The sequence below is a fragment of the Sinocyclocheilus rhinocerous genome, unplaced genomic scaffold (assembly GCF_001515625.1).
Source record: "Sinocyclocheilus rhinocerous isolate Xijiao unplaced genomic scaffold, SAMN03320098_v1.1 scaffold395, whole genome shotgun sequence".
Taxonomy (NCBI): domain Eukaryota; kingdom Metazoa; phylum Chordata; class Actinopteri; order Cypriniformes; family Cyprinidae; genus Sinocyclocheilus; species Sinocyclocheilus rhinocerous.
This window is the reverse complement of record NW_015660890.1, coordinates 3290347-3300133: the sequence shown is the minus strand read 5'-3', so window position 1 is coordinate 3300133 and position 9787 is coordinate 3290347. Positions and strand designations below refer to the sequence as shown.

Sequence of the window (9787 nt, the reverse complement as noted above, 5' to 3'; positions counted from 1 at the left end):
TGCGGGGGGGGGGGGGGGGTGAATGTAGGACAAAGGGATGGAGGGGGAGAGTGTCTTTGCTCCTTCATGTGGTGAAGGACGAGGTGCATGTGGCCCACAGCTGCTGGTCTACCAGGAGACGCTGAAGTTTGACCCTGACGGAGAAGGAGCGGGAGAAGGGTACGGAAAGAAAGGAAATGAGAGAGAAAGAAGAGACAAAGATGGAGTGAGAGTTAAGGAGGAAGGGGAGAGGCTGTAGACCTCTAAAGAGGGACTGTTCTTTGATAGCGTGCCCTATATATTTGGTAGAGGAAGAAAAGAGGGACCGAGAGAAGGATTAAGGAACAGATTGTCACATCGCCATGAGGAAAGGACACACACGATGGAAGGCAGAGCAGAGAGAGGACGGACAGAACGACATGTGAGGGATGACAGTCATTAGTGGACTGTGGAGGGAAAGTGTGTGTCGCAGCGTGAGGCTGGGTGGTGATGGATATAAATATCTGAGCGCTGTTGTTTGGGGAGTTCAAGCGGGAAAAGCCTAGGCTTCCTGTCTGACCGCTATACCAGCAGGATGGGAGTTCTGTTGCACACTTATAAGTTTTGCAATGCATGTTGACTTTCAGTGCATTTATTGAAATGCTATAAATGAATACGGTACTACACAATGAATGCATTCGCAACTAATGCATTTAAAGATTTAAAATGCTAGAAAGCTACTCTTTCCATGAGTGGCACTAGTGCAGACTTGCATAAACACTCTTAGATTGGTCAAACTGCTTGACAAATACATGCAGATACACCTGCTGCCAGTGAACAGTTAGTCCGGATTTGCATCATGCACTTCCTACGCTGTTATCAGAAGGCACGGAGTTAATTTAGCTGAAATAATAGCAAATCACTAAAGATGTGATGATCATTTATCAGTCAGTGAATCAGGCTTGCTGAGCTTTTCCATCATCAGCTCCACCGCAGATGTTATCCGGGTTTTCAAGAGCGAAGGCGACATCCCGAGAAGCATGGCAGTAAAGTTTGTTCTGTATGTGCGAAAATGTCACGTGAAGTACCCAGTGCAGAATTCAGTAGGATTATTGTAGGAGACAGTGTCAGTGGAGAGCTCGAGAGAACATTGAGACATTTAAAGAAAAAAGGTAGATATCCGTTTGTTAGTAAATAAACTAATGTGGAAAAAACAAGAGTTTATTTTCTCACTCTTGGTCCACCGGGCCAAATGTGTCCATAGTTGAAGAAACACCCATATATAACTGGATCTGCCCACGGATATGTCCACCTACCTCTTACTTCCATTTCTTCCCCATGATCCGGTCACAAGTGTGATGTATGTGCTGAGTTTGCGTATGTGTGTGCTTGTGTGTAGTTTTCCTGCCATTGTCAGTGGGTGTCAGGCTGCAGTGACAGAGCTCAGGGGCAAATGAGAGAAATGTGTCTCCATCCGGCACACACATGAACACATAGTCACAACAACAACATCACGGACACACACGAACAAAAAGGGAACCGGAGGGAATTCAGCCTCGACACGTTTAAACTGAGTGACTAATACTGTGACCACATTTATTCAGGAAACATTAGTGCAATAGTTTAGAAACTGCATCCTTGCCTTGGGACAGGATAAACAGCCAAAGCATTCATAGTAGCTTGCAGGGTCTGAAAATGTTTATTTCTCTCCTGAAGTGACACTGAAATCAGCGCTTTGTTTTCGCTTGAGAACATTTTGAGGTTGTTGGGAACCTTTTGGGGTCACAGTAGAGGTCCTCGGATCGAAAAAATTTGGGAAACTGTGAATTAGTAGATGCTTTTGTTCAAAGTGACACACTGTTTCAAACACAAAGTCTTTAAGAGCGCAATGGTGATAATTTGTTTCTTGTTGGGTTCAATCTGCAACCTTATGGATACTATTTTCCACTTAGTGGGACTCCTGTTTGCAGTAACCAGAGGGTTGTCTGTTTGAACCCACCAAGAAACAAGTTAGCCGCAATCCCTCTGGGGATATGTAATTTATGTCCCAAATCTGACACATATGCATAAGAGGACATGTGAGACGCCTGCTTGCTGTAATTCGATAAACAGATAACAAGACGTGTGCTAAAAATGAAGTGCTGATAATATGTTTTGTGATGTTCTTATCTAGAACACTCTATATTGCCTCTTGATATACTCTTGTGTTGTTCTGTTCGTCATGCTGTTATCAGGACGCTGCTGGCTTCAGATAAAAGCACGAAGATTGAATTAGCGCTAATCACCGATCTGCCCGAGATTTCTCTCAGGCTCGGGGTCTCGTGGGAGCTCTGCGTACGTGTTGATTTTGTTACACTTATTACCTTTGGCACATCTTTCTCTCGCTTGTGTTTCTTCACCCCACAGTGCTGAGTCTTAGATCTTAATCTCTGGAGTGAGAGGGAGGCATGAGAAAAAGGTCCGTGTCAAGGACATTCTACTCTGATGAGAATGAGGAGAGGAAAAAGGATTGTGCTGTGGAGCGCCAGTAGCCTTGAGGAAGTCAGTAATGGTAAAGCTCAGAGAAGCTGTCCTTCAAGTGTATGTTCGCCAGGGCCCCGCAGGCGGGAAGAGTCACAGCGAGCACACTGACCCAGTTAGAGAGCTACAAGGAGGGATTGAGCGAAGCAGAAGTAGAAAGAGTGACAAGATCAGACTCTTCCTGCAAGCAATTCCAACAGATCGCGTCCAGATTGATCGTTTACGTAAATATATGAGTAAATTCTGAGTAATTTGCACGTAAAACAGACCTCTCTGGAAACTCTCCTCCGGATTCACAAACGCTTCGTAAACTTCCGATTTGATAGTTAAACATGTGTATGTTAATGAATTCCAATCATTTGTAAATGGGGCGCTCGTGCGCGCTCATTCACAATTAGCATATTCCCCGCCTGAATTACAGCTACGCAAATTGCGTGTCCAGGAACGCATTGGAATATTCTGGTCTACTTTCTCAGGCTTGGCTCCAGTATATTGCATAAATGCAAAAAAGACTAATAGGCCATATGCCTAACAATAAATATTCGATAAGGTGTCCACCAAAGAGTTTTTAGCCAGCTAAAACATTTCAGGCGCTCTTCTTAAAACGACCAGCTGGTGGTTTCTCCAGCTGAGATGCTTTGGTTGTTATGATTTGGAGTATCCACAGCGGCAACGTATTACTAGTATCTCATTTTTAAGAATTTTACTAAATATAAAAAAGCAGTAACCAGTAATATTGACTTCTCCATTGTTGTAGGCAGTCGCATTGTTGTGTGGTTGGTCAGTATTTGTCCCGCCCCTCCTCCATTGATTGGACGGCTGGGTAAATAGTGACAGTGACGAGCGCTGCGTTTTACAGTTATCAACTCTGCTACAAAAAAAGAGGGCTAGGGCAAATGAACTTGTAATTACCATGGCAGTACATCAAAATTCAGTGTCATCAGTTTGCCAAAAAGAACACAGAACATTTTACGCAGCATTTACATGTGGTAGGGAGCAGGTGTACATTTCTTTAGTACCAACTAACATTTTGAAAATACGAACATTTTCATGAATTCGAAAGTTTACGTCAGAACGGCTTCCCTTTCAGCCTCATTTTCAAGAAATAACTTGCTGGCGTACGTCACCCACCAGGCACTACCTGAACAACACAGATTTATGACTATTAGACTTTGCATAATCAGACCATGCAGTCAAATACTGACGGATTAAAATACCCTGGATAAAGTGTCCCTTTGTAACAGGTTGCCCATAGATTGTCTTGCATAAGGTCAACTTGGGTTACATAATAGACCTTAAAACAGCTCCAAGTGCTAGACGTGGGGCTGACCTGATCTCTGGGGGTAACGATGGCAGTGATGATTGTGAGAGATTCTTGTCTGTCTCTGGTGACAGGACAGGATCTGACACCCATACACGCCTCTGGGTTCTCAGGTATCCTCCATCTGGTCTCAGCTATCTGACGGCCTGATTATCTCAGCGCTATATGGGCAGCGGGAGGGTGTGTTAGGCGTGCTCCGGCTCTATCAGGCAGCCATGTGTAACAGTGATGTCAGCCTGCCTTGCACCGGTGGAAGCGAGCCGTCAGCTTTGGATGCTGCTGGAGAAGAGGTAGGAAGCACCCCGGAAGTTCGGAAAGGAGGATACAGGCTGAGAAGGAGAAATGGAAGGATGATTAGGGCTCGGAAGACAGTAGAGGAGAACCGAGTATGCGGGAAAGGGCGGAAGCGGAAGGTGACCTGGTACCACAGGCTTCTCGGCTACAGGTTAGTGACAGTCTAGTTTGACCAGGTCTTGCTGCATATCTCTTCAGCTGCAGAACTCCACTCTTTTACTTCTTATCTTACTGAGATCGAGAGTGGGCAGCTCAGAGAGATGATATCATAGCTGTGTATGTGGGTTGACACCTGACTTAAAGCGTGGAGGGAGTTTGCATCCCACACACAACTACAAAATCTAATTGGCCGAGACAATGGGAGCGGGGACAGAGATTATGATGCTGACAACAAGATTTAAGACTTAAATACACCAACGGTGGCGTGTGTTGGACTGTTGCCATGCCTACACAGGAGGGATGATATTACCGCAGGGTGTCGTGGGAGGGAGCGGCCGCTAGATTGAACACACATCCCCTGCGCTCGCACACGTAAACCCTCTCTCCATCCCTTCATGTCGGATAAACAGGAACCCGCACGGCAAATTAATACCGGCTGATGATAAATGTCACACACATGCACATCATCCTTCTGCAGTCTCTCGGTGAAGCCAGACCTCTGTCAAAGCTGGTTTTAGTAGAACTAATTCCATTATGGCAGTCTCGCTGATTGCTCTTCCTGTCTGTTTCCACCGGCGTGTGGCGTATTCTTTATCTCAAACTGTGTGCCATTCTGCCTGTGCGGTGTGCACTCAGTTGATTACTTTCTAGTGAAATGTTCTGCTGTCTGCGACATGACACTGTGTTTACCCAGGACTGATAATGCGCCCTAATGTATGGCGTCTTTAAACAGTGGACATCGTTGATTGATTTGCTTAATGCCATGGAATAATATTAAACAGAAATGCGTTACTCATTTACCTGACTGCAATGGGAAAGAGGACATGTACGTCTCAACCTCTCTATATCAGCCTGTGGATTTGATCATTTTAGTGCAATCACGTCCACAGAGACATGTGACACTAATGATTCAGCATTCAGGATGGTTTCTAACGAAAGCTTTCTTACTCGGCTCCTCATGTTGCATGTTTCCTTTTGTCATGAATGGCCTTTTTCTGATGCATGTGTCATCAAATTTCACATTTTGTTGCTCACAAGTCACTTTTTCATTGCTTAGGAGACTCTCTAAGGAAAAAGACATTGTTGAGATCTATTCTGAAATCTTTGAGAAGACATGTTAGATCATTTTTGTCAGGAAAAAAATCTGAGCGCTCAAGTCTTGTTTCAGAGAACCTGGTTTCGATTTTTCTTGCCTACGCATGTGTGACATATTTGTTTATGTATATTTGTTGTCGTGTTCCTGGCTTTCACCACAGTGGCATGTTTCCAACGCACATGTCATCTGCCAGTGGCTCTATTTTTAGCTCGGAGGGTAAAGGTGCGTGATCCCGTGGCCCCGGCTCGCTTTACAAAAGAGCTCGTAACTGGACTCTCGCTTGTGTTCTTTCTGATCGGGATAATTTTAGACGAGGATTTGAAACTTTCAGCAGGGTGTCAGGTGTACGGCCCACCATTTCCTCGTCCGTTGTTCTCTTCACCCCCTACCTCAGTTGCTTGTGTCGTGAGTGTGTGTAAAATTATACACCGAGCGTTGGGTCACTTTCAACCTTCGCTTCAAAAGGGACGGCCATATGGCGCTGTGTGTTTACTATGTTAAATACTGGAGGAAGATCAGGTGGCAACAGTTTTTGAGGAAGGAGCTTGGAGTTTCATCAAGTTCAGTTACACATTTTAATATGCACTTTGCTGGAAAGCTGGAGATATGAAACATGCATGCTACATGTTCACTTTGATATATTAGTAGCTTTAGATTTTTAATGCATGTTAACGTACATACTTTTAGGCTTTAGTATACTATTAACCTCCTTAAAGGGGTCATGAACTGCCCCTGTTTTTCATTTGTAATGTTCTCTGAGGTCGACTTATAAATATTACATCAAAAAACATCATAATTCAGAAGTAATATGCTATTTTCTGTTCTGTTTTTAAACCCCCCTCATCAGAACGCTCTGTTTGAATAGGCGTAGTGGATTGTAGACTCAGAAGTAAACACCCACTGCTATGATTGGCTAACAGTTGTGATTAAAATTCACATTCCGTGAGCACCAATAGCCTTTTGGGCAATGTGCCAACATATTGTGCTGTTGCGCTACGGGCGTCCCGAGTTCGAATCCCGGTTTGAGGACTTTTCACTATCACACCCCCCTCTCTCTCCCACTTTGCTTTCTGTCTCCTCTACACTGGCCTATCATAATAAAGTCAAAAACACCAAAAATGAATCTTTAAAAAAAAATAGAAAAAAACGCATTCCAGGGGATAAATATCACATATTGTGGTCGCTTCAACCCGCGGACATGAAAAACAACCCGTGGCAACAGTGTTAAAATTAATTCTGTGGAAAAACCGGGGGCTTGGCAACAATGTTTACGAGCCTAGACAACACACTACATGCGTGAATCGGTGGGCGGGGCTAAATAGGCAGCACTGTAGAAGCAGGCATTGATCTTTTCTGCGGAGGCGGTGTTTAGCCACACTATTACATCATAAAGTGGCACATTCCACAAGCTGTTGTTTTGGCAGACTGGCTTCAATATAAGCTGTTTTTAGACTAATGACAAAGTTTAGAGTTCTGAAACTTACAGCATGATTTTATAGTACAATGACCTCTTCTTATATGTCAAAAGATGAAGGGAATTTTGGTTTCTCGGTTCATGACCCCTTTTTGCTCTCTTTGTGCTTGTACAGACAGTGTGGGCTGTATTTGCGTAAATATAAGTTTGAGTAGATCTGTCTGTGATACTGGCATGGGATGATGGCTAATTCTATGGAAGAATGCCAGACAGAGGAAGTGATCACACGATACTGACTCATGCAAGTCCCTTGCTGGGACACAAGCACACACACATTGTGTCTAAGAACAGTCTTTGCTGATTTCATACCATATGAGGCAGAGGCTCTCTTTGCATGCAGGGAATTATGGGAACTTCCTGGCCAAGCAGACTGGTTAACAGATTGGTCTGGATCATTTTGATACTGGCACAAGGTAGACGGCCGTCTCCTGTTGTGTGTGTTTGTAGTGTGTCCCCGCTTTAGCTCCACAATGATTAGTCCTTTTATTTGCAACAGCAAGGAGCTCTAGCCCAGATGTCAAAACCTTCAGTTCAGCAAGGCCTCATTATTTTCTCTTGAATGCGTTTACTCTTGGGCTGAAGCTATTTGTGGTCGTTCTGTTCCACAGGAAAGCCATCTCACGGTCGGGCCTCCAGCATTTGGGTCCGGCCCACAGTCCATTCCCTGCCCTGAGCAATGGACCGGCCAAGGAGCTTCGCAGCACAGTGGACTGGAGCGTAAGTGTTCTTCATCTGTCTTTCACTCCAATTGTCTATCCAACTGTATGTCTTATCAGCTTTGCCATAAAAAAATGACTCTGGCAGTGCTGTGATGGTATCAGATGGTACTTCGATATAGACGGGAATCCTTTTGATTTGAGCCTAACAACCACACAAAACACCCTAGCAACCACCTAACAACTGCCCAGAGCCAGTGTTATTTTAGTATTATTTATATACTATTATAGTTTACTTATATGGTATTATTAATAATTTAACTTCGATTTCAGTTTTCATTTTAATTTTAGTTCATTTTTTTGTAGTTTTGTTGTGATTTTGTGATTATTCCTTTTAAATTATTTCTATTAAGCTTTGTTTTTATTTCAGTTTTAGTTTGTCATTTTAGTACTTAAATCTTATTTTATTTCAGTTTCTTGCATTACATTTTCTTTCTAACATTTTTCAACATTATTAATTAATTAATTTCAGTTTTGAAATAGCTTTGGATTAGCTTTTATTGTTATATTTTTATTTTAATTTGAGATTTATTCATTATTTATTTATTTTAGTTTTTAATTAGCTTAATTTTGTTTTGTACTTTTGTCTTTTTTATTAGTTTTTAAATACTTCTCTTTAGATTTAATATATTTTTATTTCTGTATAATAAGTTTTAGTAATTTTAGTACTTCAGCGTAAGCTAACTTATCTCAGTTAGTTGCAAACGCAATATTTCAAATTTTCAGTTAAATTTTTTAAGTTAAGGTTTTGTATGTAATATTTATATTTGATTTCATTTTATTTAGCAACAATAAAGCAATGTGCCATACACTTAGCATAATGATGAGTTCACCACAGTTGGAACTAGTTTACAATGTGTCATTTTTTTCTTACAATATATATAGTGTGATATATAATATGCGATATTCCCAGACTAAAGCGCTAATGTTGTTACTGTCAAAGACAAGGTTGTGGCATGGCAAAAGAGAGACTCGTTAATCCAGGTGCTGTGTGTACAGATGGAGACTGCTGAGGGGGCGGAGCCCAGCGGGACGCTTCCTGTGTGTCTTTGCTGGCCTTTTCTTCCCCGCTAGTTCCCGACGTGACCAGCGCAGCCATCAAACATTAATGTGCCTTCCTAAAGCTTCTAAGTGTGTGCGCGAGTCAGTGCTAATTGAAGCCTCACACAACAGTGTCGTTGTTGCCATATGAAATACGTGTGTGTGATTTCAATGTGCGCTGAATGTTTTTGTACTTAAATGCTCCTATACTTTGCATAAGTTTAGCTAGGGTGACCTCTTTTCACCGGACATGTCCTCTTTTTGGACCTAAAAAAATGCGTCCGGCCGGGATTTCTTAATCGCCCCAAATTTTCTTTAGCTCGCTCCCGCTGAATCTCTGACCAATGCATTTTCAAGTCTGAAAGTGTCATTTGTGAAGCCAGACTGAAAAATTGAGCCAACTGATGCTAAATGTTTTTGCTGAATTAAAATGATTAAAATGCCAAGCTCTAAAATATTTTATCGGGTAGAAACTGTGAGTAAAAATGTAGAATATTGTTGTAGGCAATGGGAGGCTTTGCAGTCACAAAGGTGAAGAACTACTGCTTTAAATTAGGGTGACCATACGTCCTCTTTTCGCCGGACATGTCCTCTTTTTGGACCTACAAAAATGCGTCCGGCCGGGATTTCTTAATCGCCCCAAATTTTCTTTAGCTCGCTCCCGCTGAATCTCTGACCATTGCCGCCTGCTCCCACAACATGTGTTTCGCTCCCGTGATTTTCGTGTCCACCCCTTTAAACATTCTAATATTGTATATAATTTTGGCGCATCAGGGAGCCGCTCTCAGTATGCAGAGTATTTAAATCTCTTTTGAATAAGCGTTCGCGCTGTTCACTTTCACTTTCGATTTCGCGATCACAAACACTCTGTGTAAAGGGAGCACATCTTGCAAGATCAGATATTTGTAAATGAGCTCAGGATCTGTTGAGCAGCAAATACTCCAGCATGGTCTTGTCAGTCATCTCTCCTTATTCTCGACCTGAGATCAGCTCTTCTTGGATGCAGGGTTGCCAAGTCCGCGTTTTTTCCACAGAATTGTGCTACTTTTAAACTGTTGCCATGGGCTGATTTTCCCAAGTGGGTTAAAGGTTTGAAATATTGCATAAATTACATTTGACTGAAATGCTTGTATTGAAACATTTTGCATTCTACCTATGATAAAACTTTCATGGACTTCTACATTAACTGTTCCCTCCTGGTGGAATGA

The 9787-nt window shown here is 42.6% G+C and overlaps 1 protein-coding gene across 1 annotated transcript in view; it reads left to right on the top strand.

The window, feature by feature from the left end:
- LOC107726026 (diacylglycerol kinase iota-like) overlaps positions 1–9787 on the top strand; it is a 47755-nt gene that overhangs the window by 12072 nt on the left and 25896 nt on the right. The window contains 1 exon segment of the mRNA XM_016535489.1: positions 7431–7539. Coding sequence (XP_016390975.1) covers positions 7431–7539 — 109 coding nt within the window.